Source organism: Odocoileus virginianus, chromosome 8 (assembly GCF_023699985.2).
Source record: "Odocoileus virginianus isolate 20LAN1187 ecotype Illinois chromosome 8, Ovbor_1.2, whole genome shotgun sequence".
Taxonomy (NCBI): domain Eukaryota; kingdom Metazoa; phylum Chordata; class Mammalia; order Artiodactyla; family Cervidae; genus Odocoileus; species Odocoileus virginianus.
Window position 1 is genome coordinate 39,724,463 of NC_069681.1, and position 22,258 is coordinate 39,746,720.

The 22,258-nt window shown below is 40.3% G+C and overlaps 1 protein-coding gene across 1 annotated transcript in view; it reads left to right on the forward strand.

The window, feature by feature from the left end:
• DCT (dopachrome tautomerase) overlaps positions 1 to 20,969 on the forward strand; it is a 35,453-nt gene extending 14,484 nt beyond the window's left edge. Inside the window, exons 5-8 of the mRNA XM_020884415.2 lie at positions 567 to 746; positions 2,422 to 2,557; positions 13,714 to 13,915; positions 18,008 to 20,969. Coding sequence (XP_020740074.1) covers positions 567 to 746; positions 2,422 to 2,557; positions 13,714 to 13,915; positions 18,008 to 18,180 — 691 coding nt within the window. The 3' untranslated portion in view covers positions 18,181 to 20,969. The remainder of the gene's footprint in view (positions 1 to 566; positions 747 to 2,421; positions 2,558 to 13,713; positions 13,916 to 18,007) is intronic.
• Positions 20,970 to 22,258: the final 1,289 nt, after the last annotated feature.

Here is a 22,258-nt window from a genome sequence, read left to right on the forward strand (position 1 = left end):
TCTGACTCTTTGCGAACCCAAGGACTATACAGACCATGGAATTCTCCAGGCCAGAATACTGGAGTGGCTAGCCTTTCCCTTCTCCAGGGGATCTTTCCAACCCAGGGATCAAACCCATGCCTCCCACACTGCAGGCAGATTCTTTACCAGCTGAACCACCAGGGAAGACCATGTGTGCTGGATGCTTGAATTTATCAGATCAAACTGGCTTAGTTCACTGTTAATACAGTCTACCCTGGTCTCTCTTCAGTTACTCCAAATTCAAATGCACGTACGATAGGAGTCACCATCTTGCCTAGTAAACCATCTTACTGTCTTTCCAGTGGAATAGTAATTTTCCTTGTTATTTATGTGTTGATTCATATTTCATGCATCTATGTTTTCAAAACTCCTTCATCCATAATTGCTTTTGGAAGCAGTTCTTTTACCACATATGTTTGACCCTTGTAAGGTAACTATAGTAAAGTTTTACCACCACTATGACCTTGATTGGTTTGTTGGGCTCAAAGTTATGATACTATCCATGAACTAGGAGGTATTATTTCTAATCTCTTTACGCATTTTAGCTTGAATGACTACAACCGCCGAGTCACCCTGTGTAATGGAACCTATGAAGGTTTGTTGAAAAGAAATCAAATGGGAAGAAACAGTGAGAAATTGCCAACTTTAAAAGACATACAAAATTGCCTGTCTCTCAAGAAGTTTGACAATCCTCCTTTCTACCGGAACTCTACCCTCAGCTTCAGGTTGGTGCTCTGATATCTGTAGTTTATAGTCCTTTATAGATTTCCATGCTTGTAGTTGTAATAAATGGGAAGGAAAGCTAGATGTTGGGAGACATCAAAGCTCAGTAATAGGGAGGCACTTTGTAAGAGGGTAGCAAGGCATAGTGTTACCTATCATTAATTGTGTTTAGTTGCTTAGTAGTGTCTGACTCTTTTTGACGTTATGGACTGCAGCACACCAGGCTTCCCTGTCCCTCACTATCATTAAGAGTTAAGTTTTTATATCTTCTAACTCAGCTATTCAAAACCACCTTTTGCATTCTAATTTCTATACACATATAAGTACAGTCTTTAGAACCCTGGTACCTCACCTATTAAATAGAGTATTTTAAAAATATTTTCTTGTGTTCTTTCTTCTTCTTTTCTGCCTTAATGAAATATCAGTCATAGACCTTAATGTTTGGTTCTGAGATCTTAGAGGAGTAAAGAATCTGCCTGCCAACCCATGAGACAAGGGACTCGGGTTTGGTCCTTGAGTTGGGGAGATCTCCTGGAGAAGGAAATGGCAACCCACTCCAGTATTCTTGCCTGAAGAATCCCTGTGGACAGAGAAGCTTGGTAGACTATAGTCTGTGGGGTCACAAAGAGTTGGACATGATTCAGTGAATGAGCACATGCACACAGACTAAATGCTACTCAGATTACAGCACAGTAATGACATTATGATACTTGAAATTTAAAGGCCAACCAGTAATTTTCTCCCTCTAAAAAGATTTTAAGAATTATGAGAAATATGTATGGCTGTGGGCTTCCCTTATAGCTCAGTTGGTAAAGAATCTGCCTTCAAAGCAGGAGACCAGGGTTTGATTCCTGGGTTGGGAAGATCCCCTGGAGATGGAAGTGGCAACCCACTCCAGTATTCTTGCCTGGAGAATCCCATGGACAAAGGAGCCTGGCAGGTTACAGTCTGTGGGGGTCACAAAAGTCAGACCTGACTTAGTGACTAAACCACTATGTATGGCTATAAATAAGATTTTTAAAAATTTTGTTTATTGCTTACTTGGTTGCACTGGGTCTTAGTTTCACCATGTGGGATCTAGCTCCATGATCAGGAACCGAACCCAGGGCCCCCTGCTTTGGGAGCATGAAGTCTTAGCCACTGGACCATCAGGAAAGTCCCTATAAATAAGATTTTAACAAGCTTCTTAGAAGATCCAGAAAGGAATGCGGATAGATTCATGGTTTTCGTGACTAAACCCTGCAGTAACTGTTCAACTGTGAGCCCCTTGTGTTGCTCAGTCGTGTCCGCCTCTTTGTGACCCCATGGACTGTAGTCCACCAGCCTCCTCTGTCCATGGGATTCTCTAGGCAGTACTAGAAACTGTGTCTCCTTATGCATTTAAAAGTGTATGAACGCTCAGTTGTGTCCGCCTCTTTGTGACCCCTTTGACTGTAGCCTGCCAGGCTCCTCATCCAGGGAATTTTACAGGCAAGTAATACTGGAGTGGGTTGCTATTTCCTTCTCCAGGGGATCTTCCTGACCCAGAAATTGAACCCACGTCTCTTATGTCTCCTGCATTGGTGCTATTTCCCTACACAATCTGAAATTAGAAGACTGTTACCTAGGCTGGAAACAAAAAGAGAGCTTTCTTTGTCAGTTCATGACTCTGGTTGCTGAAATATTGATTTCTCTCAGGAATGCCCTGGAAGGGTTTGACAAAGCAGATGGGACCCTGGACTCTCAAGTGATGAGTTTTCATAATTTGGTTCATTCCTTCCTGAACGGGACAAGTGCTTTGCCACATTCTGCTGCCAATGATCCTGTTTTTGTGGTATGTTCAAAGACTCAGACCAGATGAAAAATGTTCTAGATAATGTGCTGAATTTATTTGCTTTTCAACAAGATTAAAGTTTGGTGTGTGTTTTATTCTCTGTGTGAACAATGGGATGTATGCATATGTCAATTAATTTTAATCTACACCATACGGGTAGTTAGATAGTGTTTGAAGTCCCCTCAGCTGTGCTTTAGAGATGGTTAACTTTGGGATGACCCTGGATGGGAGTTTACAGTCCAGGGTTGGATTCATAAATTAGCATAGTAAGGTTACTCATGCGTGTGTGCTAAGTCACTTCAGTTGTGTCCAACTCTTTGCAACCCAGTGGACTGTAGCCTGCCGGGCTCCTCTGTCTGTGGGATTCTCCAGGCAAGAATCCTGGAGTGGTTTGCCATGCCCTCCTCCAGGGGATTTTCCCAACCCAGAGATCAAAGCCGCATCTCTTACATCCCCTGCATTGGCAGGTTGGTTCTTTACCACTAGTGCCACATGGGAAACCCTAATAAGGTTATAAATTATATCATAACTTAACATGAGCATCAAGAGGAAGGATTTTTCGTTGGTAGAATGAGCAGTGTTGAAGGTAAGTGATGGACTAGAAGGACTGTGCATATGCCATGACCCTGGCATGATGCCCACCTACCTGAGGTCCAAAATTCTGTTTAGTGTTGGATCCTGACCCCCCCCCCCCCTTCACAACTGCTACTGCTAAGTCACTTCAGTCATGTCCAACCCTGTGCGACCCCAAGGACTCACTAAAAATGTGCTGCTATTCTTGCCATCAGAGGATCAGAAATGTGGACTATTGGTCCCCGCTTCTAACAAGGTGAGGGGTTATCTGTAAATTCTCCATCGTCATCTTTGCTCTTCTGTAAGACACCTGCCTTGTTCACTTGTTCTAATTTGATATCTCGCATCACTTTCAGGCCATCATTTCAGCCATCAGCTATGCCAAATATTTTCATGTCTACCTTCTCTGCTATCTAGCTATTTACCAATACTATATGTCTCTAAATTTTTATTAAAACATGCATTTTTAATTTGTACATAACAACCTTTATTCATAAGGAAGAATGTTACAGTGCTCTTTACGCAGTACTCCAAAATATTATGAGACTAGCAGTCCTCTGACAAATTGAAGATCAAACCCACACTTCTCACTCCTACCAAAGGTAAATAGTGGTGATGGCTAGTAATTTGATTTTCAGTCCTAAGTTTCAAGGATTGCCAAATCTTATCTACTTATTTTGAGGAAACCCACTAAGTGGGCTTCTCTGGTGGCTCAGTCAGTAAAGAATCCATCTGCAATGCAGGAGACATGGGTTCGATCCCTGGATCGGGAAGATCCCCTAGGGGAGGAAATGGCAATCAATTCCAATATTCTTGCCTGGAGTATCCCATGGACAGAGGAGCCTGGCAGGCTACTGTCCTGCCTCAGTGGGGTCTCAGAGAGTGGGACATAACTCAGCAGCAGTATTTTGAGGAAATCCTACCAAGTCTGCAGCGTTTGACAACATTTTTCTGTCAGTGACCAGATAGCACATGTTTTAGGCTTTGCAGACAAGATGGTCTCTGTTGTAGGTGTGCAGCCTTGCCGCTATAGCATGAAAGGAGCAATAGACAATATATGAATAAGTGAGTGTGTTACGCAAAACTGAGATCATCTCATGGTGGGTGTTTACACAGAAAACACAGCCAAGCCAAAAATCAGTCGGGAGAAGGAAAGATTTATTACTTGTAGCAAGTAAGCAGAACACTTGGAATCTTTCCCAAAGCAGTGTCTCCTGGAGGAATAGCAAAATTGGGGAAGTTTTAAGCTAAGGGTACATGAATATTCATGAAGGGGCTTGTGCATAGGAGAATTCAGCAAGAAATGAAGTGAAGTGAAAGTTGCTCGGTCGAGTCTGACTCCTTGCAACCCCGTGGACCATACAGGCCAGAATACTGGAGTGGGCAACCTTTCCCTTCTTCAGGGTATCTTCCCAACCAACCTAGGGATCAAACCCAGGTCTCCCACATTGCGGGTGGATTCTTTACCAGCTGAACCACCAGGGACTCAGCATAGAATTGGAGCAAAGGTTGACAGAGTCCAAGCTTTAGTTGGACTTAGCTTTAGTCCAAGATTAAGTTACAAGTGAGAAAAGGTTAGCATCATCATCTCCTAGGCTCCACTCATCTAGTAATTGAGGGCTTTCAGAAGAGGGTTTAGATTCTTCAGAACAGCTCAAGAAAGTGCTTCAGGTTAATCTTTAATATTGAAACAGAATGGAGAGTCTTTACAATTGATTTGTTGTCTTTGCTATTGTTACTTCTCTTGTCTGGGAACAGTCAGTTTGTTCTTTTGTTCATTTAGAATTCTTATTACTGAGGCTTGTTCGAGGGCAAACATTGTGGCCAGGCCTAGATGGCAAAATGGCTTATGCTTAAAATGGTCTCTTTTATGTCAAAAAGCTATATTTGGTTCTTTCCTTTCAGACCATCCATCTCCTACCTGCCTACAAGTGTGGTGTTCTAATAAAACGTTATTTATGAGAATAGTGAGCCCTGTTTACCCCGCAGGCTTTAGTTTGCCAACCCCGGCTGGAAGGGATCAATGTCTTCTGTGTAGTACAGATATCTCTTTAGCCATCTTTCTCTTCCTGCTCTAGCTGGAAGCCTGCATTATGATTTTGTGGACGTGGGATTCCATGACTTAAATTAGTTCAAAGACACAAGATGTTTTATCGTCCTTGTCTTCATTACTTTTAATACCTTTAATATTTTAAAATTTTGTTTTCCTTAGTATAAGTTATGTACATATAAATAGACAAAAAGCCTTTCTTTGAAGGCACAGAAGGAGTAATGTTTTGGCACCAGTTCCAGAACTCACAATTACTTTAGACTATTGACAAAGAGTTTCATGTTGAAGCCAATTCAGCTTCAACAATATTGAGAGCCAGGTGAAAGCACTTAAGTTTACAGAGTTATGGCTTCTGTAATTTCAAATTTATGCAAACATATTGCATATGACATTTATTAAATTTGTTTTTTTGTGAACTCTCTTCAAGCAAGAGAAACACACATTTGTATTTGATCGAAATGAGTATAAGAAGGTATGATATTAAAATGCAGGAAATACTCTGAACCAATCTCTGAAATTCTAATTTTAAGGTAATTGAAGGAAATGCACACATTTATCATGAAAATTAAGTTTAGGTCACAGGAATGTTAAATAGTTCTGTTTTCAATATCAAATTTGGGTATAATCTAGAAAAGAAAAAAAGGAGGGAAATCAATAGACTATGAAGTTAAATAGTTAACTGCCATGAAAGAAACTATGTTAGAGGATTAGTGACTTTGTGCCCAATTCCTAAAGAAAATATTCTTAATGATGTATTTGGATGTTATCCTCTTAGAAAAGGTACCTTTGGCAAGTTTTAATTCTTGGCGGGGAGATTAATAGGTTGCACAGTTAATATTTACTAAATAGCTCATGTATCTGTTCTTCACCTTTTACATTAAAATTCTAAATGGAATTAAGACATACCAGCAACCTTATTTGGAGAAGGCAATGGAACCCCACTCTACTCTTACCTGGAAAATCCCATGGATGGAGGAGCCTGGTGGGCTGCAGTCCACGGGGTCGCTAAGAGTCGGACACGACTGAGTGACTTCACTTTCACTTTTCACTTTCACGCACTGGAGAAGGACATGGCAACCCACTCCAGTGTTCTTGCCTGGAGAATCCCAGGGACAGGGGAGCCTGGTGGGCTGCCGTCTGTGGGGTTGCACAGAGTTGGACATGACTGAAGTGACTTAGCAGCAAGTACAAGAAATACTCTTGACTGAAATGTATATCACATATTCTATCATGATATACTCTTATTTATTTTCTTTGTTGAAGTATACTTGATGTACAATACTGTATGTTACAAGTATACAATTTAGTGATTCCTAATTAAAATTTTTAAAATTATAGAGAAGTGGGTTTCTTTTAAATATCATTTTACTTTATTTTAATTATTATTTATTTATTTTTGGAGGCTGCACCACGTGGCATGTAGGATCTTAGTTCCCTGACCAGGGATGAAACCTGTGACCCCTGCATTGGAAGCTCAGAGTTGTAACCACTCTACCATCAGGGAAGGTTTTTAAGGATTATACTCCCTTGGACTGCAAGGAGATCCAAACAGTCCATCCTAAAGGAGATCAGTCCTGGGTGTTCATTGGAAGGACTGATGTTGAAGCTGAAACTCCAATACTTTGACCACCTGATGCGAAGAGCTGACTCATTGGAAAAGACCCTGATGCTGGGAAAGATTGAGGGCAGGAGGAGAAGGGGACGACAGAGGATGAAATGGTTGGATGGCATCACCAACTCGATAGACATGGGTTTGGGTGGACTCCAGGAGTTGGTGATAGACAGGGAGCCCTGGTGTGCTGCGGTTCATGGGGTTGCAAAGAGTCGGACACGACTGAGCGACTGAACTGAACTGAACTGAACTCCACTTACAGTTATTTAAAAACGTTAGTTATAGTCCCTGTGTTTTACAGTATATCCTTGTGGCTTATTTTATAAACAATAGTTTGCAGGGATGTTTTGATCTTTAACTTGCACATGCTAAATGGTTAAATGGAGCTGAAGGGGTTCTTTTCAATTCTAAATTTTATAAGGATAAACACATACTCTGTGGAGAAGAATTAAACCTAAGAGATGAACTATATGCACTTCATTATTGATGAATTATGGAGTGGGAAATGGCAACCGCTCCAGTATTCTTGCCTGGAGAATCCCATGGATGGAGGAGCCTGGTGGGCTATAGTCCATGGGGTCACAAAGAATTGGACAGGACTGAGCGACTAAGAGCATTGATGAATTAAGTAATATAATGGCAAACCATAATATATGTACATATCAAAGATGGTTCTAGCATTGATGCGAGTTCCTCTCTCCTAGTGCGTTGGAGGCTCCTTAGCCTCGAATGGCCTGGGAGTATCTCAGTTCTCATTTATAACCTCTTCTAACATCACCCTGGTCCTCTCGTTTCTGTACTGTTTGCCTCTGATGGATGCTGAACTGGTCACATCTTCTGAAGCTGACATAATAACAGCAGAACTCTCCTGGAGTCCTCTGTTTGCATCTCTTCAAAATTTAATGCTTAAACCACAAGCTTTCTTTCTCAGGGATATCACAGCTGAATTCCTAATGCTCTTGCTATTTCTTTTATGTGCATATTATTATACCTTGTATACAATGTATATGGTATAATTATATGTATACATATGTGTATTTTGTAGGCAATGCTATCATAGAAAGCTATGCAGAAAGGGTGTTTTCCTCAGGTAACTCTTCCAAAATGCATGAAAAAATACCTTCCATTCTGTCTGCTCAGGATGCAGTTCGAGAGTGGGTAGAAAAGGAGAGGGAAAGAAAATTATAGTAAAATGGGAAGCACCATCTGGGCTGAGCACTGCCCAGACTCTGTTGTTATTCAAATGCCCATTTTCTCTGGTGCTTTCTTGTCTCTCACTAAATGTGCTGCCTGTGGAGTACTCACCTCCCTGTGGGAGAGCTTAGTAGTCAGCTATGTTGAAGTTGGGTGTCATGTAACTATTTCAAGCCTATTACATATGGCTTCTTTAGGTATATAAAACCAACATCTTGGCTATACATTGCTTCAAATCCTTGATAGAAGAAGGCAAGAATAAATAAATATTCTATAGCAATCTTTCTGTAGGCACAAATACTCTTCTTGTGTCAGAGATTCCACATGGCAGGAATCTGAATTTTCAATCCCCTAAGTGAAGTCTGGCTTCCTCGGTGGCTCAGTGGTAAAGAATCTGCCTGCCAATACAGGAGACATGAGTTTGATCGCTGAGCTGGCAAGATCTCCTGGAGAAGGAAATGGCAGTATTCTTGCCTGGGGAATCCCACACACAGAGGCAGCTGATAGGGTACAATCTATGGAGTCATGAAAGAGTTAGACACAACTTAGCGACTAAATGACAACAATGACAAGAGAAGGTTGTTAGTAACTTTATCCTCTAGTGATCTTGAGCAAGATATTCATGCTTTCCTTGTACTTTATTAAGTTTCTTTATGCCTCTAAGCACAATATTTGTTGATCAATTGCTTTCTTCTGCAAGGTTGCATTTAAAAATTTTTACCTTGAAAGCCCATGTAATCACATTTCCTTCAATACTGCCTTGCAAGTTGAAATTTAGCAATTTTTTCCCCCTCCTATACCTATCTTTACTTTGTTGGAATACGATAGGCTAAGTTTGTGTACCAAAATTTGTAACCTCATTTTTGAGGCACTCAATTATTAATGCTAAAATATAAGTATAAATCTCTATAACAGATATAAGGCAACTGCAGTTTACTTTTACTTTGCTTTTGCTTTTATTTATGTCCTCAAATTACATTTACAGAGATAGTAGCTTATTTTCAACCTGTGTTCAACAAAGATGGGGCTTCCCTGGTGGCTCAGATGGTAAAGAATCCACCTGCAGTGTAGAAGACCTGGGTTCGATCCCTGGGTCGGAAAGATCCCCTAGAGAAGGGAATGGCTGGGAAATCCCATGGACAGAGGACCCTGGCAGTCTGTAGCTCTTTGGGTCGCAAGAGTCGGACATGACTGAGTGACTAACACTTTTCAACAAAAATACTACAGGTTTGTCAAAAGCAATTCAGGTTGTTTCATTTAGGAACAGTGTTCACAACTTTACCAAAAATACCTAGTCTCCCTGTTGCCCTGCTTCTCTTTCTGGCCTCTGGATACATCGTTGCTCATAGCATTTTGTCTCTTGCCTGTTTTGCATCTCCCTGGCCTATGCTGGCCTTTTTTTTTGTTTTTTTTTTTTTTGTTTTTACTACATTCTATAAATTGGTTCATCTGTATGTAGTTCCTATTAGAGCTTTTATTGGATAATGTTTAACGGCTCGTCTGAGACCTATAATCTTCTCCTTATTACTCTTCCCCTGTTCTTCCCCTCCAAATTATGAGTTTCTTTAGAGTCTCGTCCCCTCCCTAACTGTTTACACTTCTGCACCTGGTGAATTCTGGTGCTTCCACCCAGTTATTTGCCTCTTACAGTACTGACTCTACCCCTTTCTCTGCCCTGAGATTCTCTTATCTCTTTTTTTAAAAATCACAGTTTGATCCCTGACTTCAACTCAGATGGTTACTAAAAGTTCAAGAGATATTGTGTGGCCTTTCTTAGAAAATACATTCTGATACACGCCTTTTTCTGTGTATCAGTTAGCACTTGGTTCAACTGCTTAAAACAGAAAACCAAAATTACAGAACTCTAAACAACAAATAAAGAGGTTTATTTTTCTCCTTGTGTAAAAGAACTCCATTGGCAGGTGGTTTAGCCTTGGTAGAGTATCTCTATAGTCATCATAAACTCCTTCTGTCTTTCTGCTTAACCATCCTTGGTGAGTGGCTGCTTCTCCTAGCTTTGCTTGCAGGCTGCTAAGATAGCTGCCGCAGCTTCAGCCATCACACCCGTGTTCCCGGAAGCAGTGAGGAGGAATGGGGAGGGAAAAGGGGCTCCTTTTAAGCTGAGACAACCATCTTTAACAAAATTTTCTAGAAGTCCTATCCAGTGATTTCCAGCTAAATCTCATGGATAACTTGGCACATTGCTTCACCACAAACACCAAAGAAGTTACTGAGAAAGAAGAGGAGAAAGGCTATTGGTTAAGTAATCAATAGTGTTGCCACTCTTAGACATTGTGCATCTATTGCTTTTGCTCCACACTTGAGGCAGAACTTCTGTTTGAGGCTGGCAGGCTCCTGAGGCCAGACCTGGAGCATGGAACTCTTTCTGGGAAACTTCTAACCTTATCTGGAGCACCCAGGATTTTACAGCACATGATATTGTTTTCAGGGACCTACACCAAGAGCTAATGCTCAGCTCCTTTTCCAGGGTTAATGCCCCTTCTCAAAGAGGAATTTTTCCTGAACGCTACTTGTGAGGGACATGGATCACTCGAATTATCACGTGTTCCTTCAAAGCTGTTGCTCATTTGATAAGCTTGATGCCTTTTATTCCCTTAGGGCTTAAATTCTGTGACTCAAAGCCAAGATTTCAGAACTCAAAAAATATTTTCTCTCTGTGAAAGCTCAGGTCTTACAATTTGATGTTTTGGTTTTTAACATGTATCTTGTGTTGACCAAAATACAGTCACAAACTAAAAGTAGAGAGTTATTTTATTTGGTGGGAATGTTTAGGACTCTGAGTCTGAGAGGCAGGATCTCAGTAGCTCTGAGAAAACTGTTTCAAGGAGGCAGGAGGGGAAGTCCTTCTATACTCAAGTTTGCAACAAAGGAAACAGGCAGTCTTAACATCCAAGATCAGATATCAAGTTAAGGAATTTAGCATTCTGTGTATGGGAAGATGCAAGCCTCTGGGCTCATTGAATTGATCCCTTTCATATGCACCTCAGCTATCTGGGGCCAATCTTGTTTCCTTGTTCATATTGCTTCCTGCATTCTCCCAGCTCCTCAGCAATCACCACAGGGGGTGGTGTGTGGCAGCAGTTTCCAGAGCCCTCAAGCCCATTTGGAGGCCAGAAATCGCTGAAGGTTGTGACACTTCTTGTTTATTAATATGGCAGGAGATATTTTCATTTCCTACTTTAAAATGGACTTTAAAAATCCATTCAGTAAAGAAATTCTTTCAGTAAATCACTCGATTCTTTTCACTATCCTCAGTGTAGACAATTTAGGTAGAAAGCTCTCAGTGTTGCCTGAATGGGTGAGCTAGCTACAAGGAACCTCGGGTAAAATCTGAAACTGTTATCTACTAAATAAGCATCAGTAGTACAAGCCAGAAAGTGAAATTGTTAATTGCTCAGTCGTGTCTGACTCTGTGCGACCCCATGAACTGTAGCCTGCCAGGCTCCTCTGTCCATTCTCTAGGCAAAAATACTGGAGTGGGTTGCCTATGCCCTTCTCCAGGGGATCTTCCAAACTGAAGGATTGAACCTGGGTCTCCTGCATTGCAGGCAGATTCTTTACCATCTGAACTACCTGGGAAGCCCTACAATCCAGAAGAGCTTTAGAGGTTAGGAATTGAAGTAGTTAGGAAGTGCAAAGAACTAAGAATTCAGACTGAGGGCGATCAGGGAAGATGCCTTAGTACAGGGACTCTTAAGTTTATCTTGAAACAAGACTCTGAAGCCAGAAAAGAGAAAGAGCAGTATTTCAGACAGAGGGAAACAGCGTCCACTAGAAAGGGGCCTGTTTGGATGAGTTGTTGTTGTTCAGTTGCTGTGTCGTGTCCTACTCCTTGTGACCCCATGGACTGCAGCACTCCAGGCTTCCCTCTGCTTCACTCTCTCCTGGAGTTTGCTCAAACTCGTGTCCATTGAGTCGATGATGCCATCCAACCATCTCACCCTCTGTCACCCTCTTCTCCTCCTGCCCTCAGTCTTTTCCAGCTTCAGGGTCTTTTCCAGTGAGTCGGCTCTTCACACCAGGTGGCCGAAGGATTGGAGCTTCAGCTTCAGCATCAGTCGTTTCAGTGAATATTCAGGGTTGGTTTCCTTAAGATTGATTGGTTTGATCTCTTGTTGTCCAAGGGTCTCTCAAGAGACTTCTCCAGCACCACCGCTTGAAAGCATCAGATCTTCAATGATTCTTTATGGCAAGAATACTGGAGTGGGTTGCCATGCCCTGCTCCAGGGGATCTTCCCGACCCAGGGATTGAACCCGGGTCTCCTGCATTGCAGGTGGATTTGTTGCCATCTGAGTCACTAGGGACGCCCTTGGATGAGTTGTACAAAATATAAAAGTACTTTGCATGGCACTGTCGTCAGCCAGCAGAGACTTATTAAACATCAACTCTGTCCGAGTTATAGACTAAGCCTGAAGCTCCAAAGGTGAAAAGACCTTATCTCTGACTTTTAGGAGTTAGGAGTCTGATTATGGAAAATTGATGAACAAATAAGTGATAGTATAACTTCACCAGTGCTATATTGGTGGATGGATAAATGAATTCATTTAACCTGTATTTACCGAAGTAAGTATCTCCTTTCCCCCATGTGACAAGCCCTGGAGTGACAGACCCTGCAGACAAAGAGGGAAGGAAAATCAGACGGAGTCCCTGGGCTCCCTGAACTACTAGGAATGAAAGAGGACCTCTAACGGCCTAGGCTGAATGCTCATGTTTGTGTCCTGTTGCAAAATCAGGACTATAAATATGAAATTTTGCTGTGGATATTTAAAAACAACGTAATAATTGCTATCTTTGAAAAGGACTTTAACAGCTTTCTTGAGAAAATAAAACAGTACTATGCACATTACAACATTTTTAGACTTTCCTTTGCTGGCCTAACACTGAGAATTCAAATGAGAGGCTTATACAGTGAGCACATAGAAGGGTGGGAGAAATTTGAAGACCCGTTTTGGATGTTTTCTTTCTTTTTAAAAACTATCCACTTGTATTATACTATTGGTAAACATAATGTTTCCTTTCTTCCTTGTTAAAAGCAAAGCATCTCAATATTGGCTGCGCTATATATCTCATCATACTTGCCTTTTGTTTCTGATGTAATAATTAACATGAATTTGTTGAAGGCCTCAAATATTCTTAAGCCAGTGCTACATCTGCAACATGAACCTTACTTTGTTCACTTAACAAAGGGGTTTATGGAGTGATATGCCATACAGCCTTGAAAGTGAAAAGCAAAGGGTTAGTCCTCAGTCATGTCCGACTCTGCCCCCATGGAGTATAGTCTGCCAGGCTCCTCTGTCCATGGAATTTTCCAGGCAGGAATACTGGAGTGGGTTGCCATTCTCTTCTCCAGGGGATCTTGCCAGTGGGTATGTCACCAAGAAGTTCCTGTTGTCAAGAAGAACCAACTTGATTTCATTTTAGAGAAAGTTCCAGTTAGATTGGTCTGATTAGCACAGACCCATCAATGTTGGCAGGGCTTCTCCAGTGACTCAGCGGTAAAAAATATGTCTGCTGGTTCTATTCCTGGATCAGGAAGATCCCCTGGAGAAGGAAATGGCAAACCACTCCAGTGTTCTTGCCTGGGAAATCCCATGGACAGAGGAGCCTGGCAGGCTACAGTCCATGGGGTCACAAAAGAGTTAGACACGACTTAGTGACTGAACACACATCCATCAGTGTTAATGCTGAATTCAACTGTCTTGCAGGTCCTTCATTCCTTCACCGATGCCATTTTTGACGAGTGGATGAAAAGATTCAATCCCCCTGCAGATGCCTGGCCTCAGGAGCTGGCACCCATTGGTCACAATCGGATGTATAACATGGTTCCTTTCTTCCCTCCAGTGACTAATGAGGAACTCTTTTTAACCGCAGACCAACTTGGCTACAGTTATGCCATTGATCTGCCAGGTAACGAATGCAACTTCTAAACGCGTGATTCATTAATCTTCTAAAGAGGCTTTCTTTTTTTTTTTTCCTTTCTTTTTCTTCTAAATTAAGACCTTAAATTGAAGTGCTCAGATCTAGTTAAGTTTATTGGCAATTTTTTAGAGTATGTATAGTTACAAAATGAGCCTTTAAACTACCAATTAAACATCAGAAAAGGGACTGTTGGATGACTCTTATTTTAGAAAATTGAAAGTTGTTAAGAGAACTTATTTCAGGGCAAGTATCTACAACTGCACCTGATCTGACAATTGAAAACCAGCTATGGTTTGAAATGCCTAACCAATAAAATCAAAATTCAGTAGCCACAGATGGATGAGGACTAGCAGAACCTTTTAGAGATCTTTACTTAAAAGCAAGGCTGAGTTTAAGGTGAGGCAAACGCAGCACTTGCCTCAGGCACAAAGTTCAAAGTGAAGCCAGAAATTCAGTAATTGAGCCAAAATAAGCCAAAAATTCAGTAATTGAGCTAAGTAATAATATAATGCAATATTATCAAAAACCCAAATTAATACCAAAAAAAAAAAAAAATCCATGGTGAATACAGTATTAAAAATTTAAAGCCAAGCTCTTGTTTGTTTATACCTCTGTGTTAGTCTGTAAGTAGGCCATTTATTTTTTCCCCAGTTAACCCACACCACCTCTGCCTGATGGGTTTGTAAAGATGACAATGACCTGCCAGTAGATTGGGCTGTGTGGGACTTCATGAGTACTTTTTTAAATGAACTTTTTGAAATCATGTTTTCATTCTTTTTTAAAAAATAGTTTTACTTATTTACTTTTGGCTGTGCTGGGTCTTTGTTGCTTTGCGAGGGCTTTCTCTTGCTGCAGTGAGCGATGGCCGCTCTTGGATGCGGTGTTCAGGCTTCTCACCGCAGTGGCTTCTCTTGTTGTGGAGTACGGGCTCTCGGTGCGTGGGCATCAGTAGTTGTAGCACTCTGGCTCAGGAGATATGGCATGTGGAGTCCAGAGTATGGGCTCAGTAATCGTGGCACATGGGCGTAGCTGCGCAGGCACGTGGAATCTTCCCGGACCAGGGATCGAACCCATGTCCCCTGCATTAGCAGGTGGATTCCTAATCACTGTACCACCAGGGAAGTCCTGAAGTCATGTTTTTAAGTTGTAGATTTTTTATTAGCTTTTCCACTTGGTTCAAAATACAGAAAGATATTTTGATAAATGTAGGGGCATACTTTTTTTTTTTTAATTTGCCCAGGCCCCAGTATAGCTCCATGTGCCATTTAAAGAACCTGCAGACAGGTTGATGAAGGAAAAGTAAAACACTAAAAAAAAAAAATCTCGTAATTTGTCAAGAAGCTGAAAAACTCACAGTCTATGTGCTGGTGGCATTTTCCCATTAATGCCTATTTTGTCTCCTCTAAATCTCAGCCTGCAAAGTAATTAAGAACATTTCTGAGGTCACATCTCTCTCTCTCTCTTCATGTCTTACTCCCTCCCCGCCCCCTTCTCTCTCAACTTTCAAAACCTTTCAGACCCTGGACTCTGTCCTCTGTTTTTCCTTCCAGTTCTACATCTACTGCAGTTTGTTCTCTTTACTGATTTGAAGTTTCTCTTCTTTGGGCAGCTGAGGTGAGAATGTCTCTTTGAAACTTTTCTCGTTTCTCTGGGATTGAACATAATAATAATCAGAAAGTTTGGCATGTGCTTCTGACCATGCTTCCATGTCCTCTGACACTGGTCAATTAACAGCTATAAACCGAGAGTCTAAATATGCCCAGAATGCATTAACTCATTAGAAGATACAAATCACATTCTTTTATTGGTTTAACAAAAATTTATATCCATTCTGAGGAGACATAACTATAACTCAAGACTGAAGAAGGGAGAGAGGGATTTGGGAAAGCAGCTGGGTCCTGAACTGGATTAAAGAGATGGAGGGACTTCCCTGGGGGTCCAGTGGTTGACTCCATGCTTCCAATGCAGGGGTCTCAGGTTCAATCCCTGGTCAGGGAACTAAGATCCCACATGCTGTGCTATGTGGTCAAAAAAAGAAAAAAGTTTTTAAAAAAAGAGATGGTAGGTTTTAGGTAGGTTGGAGGAAAGAAAGGGGCATTTTAGGTTGAAGACAGGCAGGGAACAGGACTGTAAAAGGCACATGTAGTCCATATAGAGGATCATGAGAAGAAAGCCTGGCTGTAGTGAAAGGCTTGAGTAATTAACTGTGAATTAAGGTTGGATCTGAGAGAAGGCCTGGTTACAAGGGACTGTAAAGGTCGGGCAGAAACCACAATAAGATCCCACTGTATACCCATTAGGATGGCTGCTACCAAGAAAGCAGAAGATAACAAGTGTTGATGAGAATGTGGAGAAAAAGGAATCCTCATGCATTGCTGGTGGGAATGTTAGCATAGGCTCTGTGAAAAGCAATATGGTAGCGCCTCAAAAAATTAAACACAGAATTACCATGCGATCTAACAATTCTGCTTCTGGGCATAGACCCCAAAGAATTGTAAGCAAGTACTCCAAAAGATATTTGTACACCTCTATTCATAGCAGCGTTATTCACAACAGGCAAAAGGTGGAAGCAGTAGGAGGGAGATGTAAGAGGGAAGGGATATATGTGTGCCTATGGCTTATTCATATTGATGTGTGGCAGAAATCAACACACTATTGTAAAGCAGTTATCCTCCAATTAAAAATAAATAATTTTTTAAAAGGTGGGAGCAACCCAAGTGTCCACTGACAGATAAGCAAAATGACAACAAATAAAATATGGTCCATACATACAATGGAATATTATTCAGCCTTAAAACGGAAGTCCTGACACATGCCGTAACATGAGTGAATCTTGAAGACATGCTAAGTTAAATAAACCAGTCACAAAAGAATAAAACCTATATGATTCCACTTATATGGGGCAACTATAGTAGTCAGATACATAGAGACGGAAAGAGTGGTTGCTTGTTGCTAGAGCGTGGGAAGGGGTGGAGGTCTAGAGAATTATTATTTCAATTTTGCAGGGAAAAAAAGTTCTTTGGATGAATAGTGGTGATGAATGCACAACGATGTGAATGTATTTAATGTCACAGAACTTAAAAATGGTTAAGGTGATAAAATATATGTCATGTATGTTTTCCCACATTTAAAAAAAAATAAGTAATTTGTTTAAAAAGCTAGGTAGAAGAGTTTGGACAATAATAAAGACAATCATTTTTGGCTCTTGAACAAAGAAATGACAGAATAAAAACCTGTGTTTTAAGAAGACGAGGATGGCAATTGTTGCAGGAAAAGACAAATTAAAATCCTTTTGGAGAAACCCCATCAGAATGAGTCAGGGTCCTCTGTGGGCCTGGAGAGAAAGGACTAGAAGGACATTCTTAAATTTAGAGAAGTGTAGAGTACAGAAAAACTGCACTTCAGAAAAATTGATTTTAAGAACAACTGACCAAGGATAAATGTTAAGGAAATGACAAATAGGCATAAATACATTAGAAATGAAATCCATTAATTTTGTGGAAAAGTGCTTATAAAATATATTTGAATAGAGGATTGCATTCATCATGTGATGATTCCGATTTCATTCACAACTATTTAAATGGGTCCAAATTTCTTCTACTCTTGCTCTTGAATGACCCCTGTTATAATCTCTAGTCTCATCTGTCTTACTCACTGATCACTCCATAAAAAAGGTAGAGACAACAGCAGAATTTCTAGACCTGACTGTTTTATATTTTGCAGTTCCCCAGATACCATTTTAGCATGCACTTTTACAAATGAGTTTCTAACTCACAAAAGTAGTTATATACTTCCTTGGAGGGTTTATTCTGTATAAGTATTTATCATAAGGAATTTTTAAAATACAATAAGCTATATTCAAACAATGGAATGTCATTTTCCATTTCCACAAAAAAAAACATTATGGATATGATAAATAGTTCGTAAGGAAGGAGAAAAATTTTATTCCAGTCAATGTAGTTTTGCTTTATCAACAAAAGCACATGTGAAAGACAAATTGGCTTATTCTTCCCTTTTCTAAGCGTATGCAGCTGATGAAAACCCCAGTTGTAAGACTCTCTTCTTCTGCTCTAATTTCAGTTGCAGAAACTGCAGACTGGACCACAGTGCTCTCAGTGGTTACAGGGATGCTTGTGGTTTTGGTTGTCCTTTTTGCACTGCTGCTTTTCCTTCAATATAGAAGACTTCGAAAAGGATATACACCCTTAATGGAGACACAGCTAAGCAACAAAAGATACACCGAAGAAGCCTAGATGCTCACGCCTTGCTCTAGTGAACAGGCTGACCAAGCCGTAGTTCTGACGGACAATCTGCAAGTGAATCCTCACTGTTCTTCCTTTCGTTGAAGAGCTTTGGCATAGCCCCTTCTGTTATGGTGATGATCCCAAGTACGGAAGATGCTTCACTCTAGTTTCTGGTTTGCTTGTTTATTTAACAAACAAGCTAAAGTGCTTGAGGGTATCTCTACCATCAAACAAAGGTAGAGCTGATGACAACTGGTGGTATCTGATAATAACTCCCCATACTGATTGATTAAGCCTCCTCGTGTTCTGACCCCCCAAAATCGATAAGAGTGGACTCACTGAAATATGCAGATCAGTGAAATATGAGAACTGGACCAGATCGTGGTTACATCTTTCTTAACTCACGTGTCTTCCTTTGTAAAGGGGGGCAGAAAGGTGGCAGGTGCTACATGAGTCTCCAAGGTCTCTTTTAGGCGTAAAACATCTATGTTTTTAGGTGGCTTCCTGATCATCTTCCCGAGGCTTCTTTTTTCTTCTTTTCTCTTCTTTCCGGTCTTTAAAATGGCCTTGAAGATGAAAATAGGCCTTATTTTCCATGTGGGAAGAAGAATGAATGAATGAATGATCAGTTTGGTTCCCTTTTATAAATTAGATGTTACAGAGTTTATAAAGGGTCTGCAGTTCTTAACAGCAGAGCTCTTACAAGAATCAATAGCTGAATAAACATTGATCCTATAGTGGTAAGTGAACAGATGAGGATTAAATTAGTTTAAATTAATCTAGTTGATTAATATACTGTTTTGAACTTATTAATGAGTACAGCATCACTCTTTTCAGGAAAGTCTGACTGCGGAAGGCTGGTGAGCCTGTAAGCCTGAACAGGAAACAATTTGATTAGCATTCCATTGCCCTGAAGTCTCATTTGGCTGAAAGTGAAAGTCGCTCAGTCGTGTCTGACTTTATGCGACCCCATGGACTATATAGTCCATGGAAGTCTCCAGGCCAGAATACTGGAGTAGGTAGCCTTTCCCTTCTCCAGGGATCTTCCCAACCCAGGGATCAAACCCAGGTCTCTCACATTGCAGGCAGACTCTTTACCAGCTGAGCCACGACCCAAACCAGTTCCTTTGCTGGATAACGTCAGATGAAAAATTGTTCAAGCATTTGACTTATTTTAAAGAGTTGACTTTAAATTCATTAATGCTGCACTGTACTAATGGTTACTTACAAATGCTAATTGGTTAAGTCTTATCATTTAAAAGTGAACCATCCATACAAAATGTAACAATTCAGAATTAAATGGTTATGATCCACTAAGTAATCATCAGGTTATGAGAAATAAGAATGAGGCAATCTTTACGAAGATGTTTAGACTCACCAAGATGATCCCCACCTCCAAGACATTAATGGCTCTTGAGATTTTTAAGGCAATTTCATCTGTTCATATCTGGTACCCATGCAGTAGGAGTGAAACCATAGGAGTGGCCCTTCTGTCCACTCATTTCACCTCCTCTCTGCTGGAATGGATGTGGGTGAACGGGATTAAGAAGTCTCTGTAGCCTTCTCCACATGGGAGCGCTAGAAGGTGCAAGGTTCACCAAGACCCTGTGTTATCCCCTGGAATAAGACTTCACAGAAGTGAGAGAAAAGGACAAAGCTCAATCTGAACTGAATGAAGTTGAGTGGGTCTCATAGAGTATATCTGACAGTAGGCTCAGCAGGTGAGAATTAAGACAGCCCAGGCTCCTGAATGGGGTGAAACCTTGCCTGGACCTCTAACCAGTGCCGCATGCATAGATCTCAATGCCTCCCTTTAACAGAGTTCATGGAAAACCCATCAATGAGTTATTAACATGATCCACTCTGGAAAGTTGATGCTCTGACCTCAGAGTTGTTGGGGGACTAATTTTTATATCCTGTTTGTAAACCAAAAGAGAAATATGTTAAGATGAAGATATAAATGTGAATGGTAGGTATGTTCCTGAAAAGTTGTGTATAAATCAATTATACATTAAAAGCACCAGGGGAAATTACTTTTTATGGATGAACTATTATGAATAATTCTATAAAGCACATAACCACCTCTAGCTTATCCTTCCAGTATATCAGAATTTTCTTACATCATCTTCTCATAAGATTTGTTTAAAAGCAAGATCTATCTGCAGTAGAAATAAAGACTAACCACTTATACTTAGATCCTTTTAAGTATAGTGTGTGCAACTTTTCATAAATATTATGTTTTATGATGCCTTCCTAAGAGAAATAATTCCCTAATTTTGTAGTTCATATTACAAGAGTAAAATTTTCTAGCATTTTCTAACATTACAATAAATCAATGATGACTGCTTTTCAGCAAATCTAAAGGTAGAATAAACCTGTAGAGTAAAAAGTTGCTATTTACTTGCAGTGAATACTATGCAAATGAACTTAGAAAATATCACTAAGCATTTTATGGCTATACATCTCAATGATGGGGGGAAAAAATTCAACCTTGAAGAAAATGAATAGATTGGTTTATATGCTTCTCTCCGCAGTATAAGAAAACTTGTATGTATATGAATTATGATTTTAAAAGAAATGCTTTTTTGAAGCTAACATTTAAAAGTGAAATCCAATAACATCTTTCTTTTGTGAATTAAATTCTCTTCTAATTCTAAAATTAATTGACATAAATTTGTGATTTTCTTAGGATTTAACATTATTAATTATAATAATCCTAGTGAAAAATTCTAATCTCACAATAAGAAGGAGTAGAAAACTATTAAAAAGGAAAATAAAAATAAAGGTTTTGCAGATTATTGTTTGTCTGTTGGCCTCTGTTGCTTTTTAATTTGTGAACATCAACTCACATCTTTTTGGCACTCAATATATACATAAGATTTTATGTATATACATAGAATACATGAGTAACTACTTCACTTTGGAAAATAAATCCTTAAACTTGGAGGGTATTATGCTAAGTGAAATAAATCATGCAGAGAAAGACAAATACTGTATGATTTCACTTACATGTGGAAATATATATATTCATTTATAGTGAAAGTAACAAAAAAGGAAGACTCACAGATATTAAGAACAGATTAGTCACTAGTGGGAGAGGGAAAGAGGGAGAGATATTATAGGGGTGGTGATTAAGAGGTGCAAACTATCAGGTATAAAATAAGCTACCAGGCTATACTGTACAGCATAAGGAATATAGCCAGTATTTTATAATACCTATAAATGGAGCATAATAATCCAGTATAATTCTGAATCACTATATTGTAACTTGTAACTTATATGATATTACATGTCAATTATACTTCAGTTTAAAAATGAAGAAAAGAAGTCTTTAAATAAACTGATGTTTCTACTTTCTATTGGGTTTCTAAGCAGCTCCTACTTCCTAGCTCTCCATTTTACAAGCAGGAAAATGAGCTACTACCGTTTTCCCCAGGTAAAGAGTTACCTCTGATGTCCCTATAGGCTAAAGAGTGATATTGGAGCGGGAGGTGAGCAGGGAGGCCACTGGCAGTCATTGCCCAGGGAGGCAGACTTCTTCCAGAGAGGCTATTAGCTCAGCCGACTCGTTGGAAACGTCCAGAAGAAGGAAAGTTGAGCCCACGAGGTCACGCTGACATGGTGTTCACTTCTACTTCTAGACCGGAAGCTTCTAGAGGTCAGATTGTACAGCTCTCCAGACAGCTCCAATGCTATTGTATCAAAGCACCTTAAGTACTTAGGAAATGTGTATGTGCATCTGTGCTGAGTCGCTTCAGTCATGTCCTACTCTTTGCGACCCCACTGACTGCGGCCTGCTAGGCTCCTCTGTCCATGGACTTCTCCAGGCAAGTATTCTGGACTGGGTTGCCCTGCCCTCCTCCAGGGGATCTTCCCAGCCCAGGGATCAATCCCAGGTCTCCTGAATTGCAAGCGAATTCTTTACCAAGCCACCAGGGAAGCCCATGCTCATCCTGAGTACTCTGTAAATATTTTTTGAATGAATAAACTAGTCTTAAAGTAAAACTTTTCATTCAGGTCTTCTGGCCTGTGTTTGAACATGTACTGGATAAAACATAAGATAATAGGGTCATGTATCCTTGTCGTG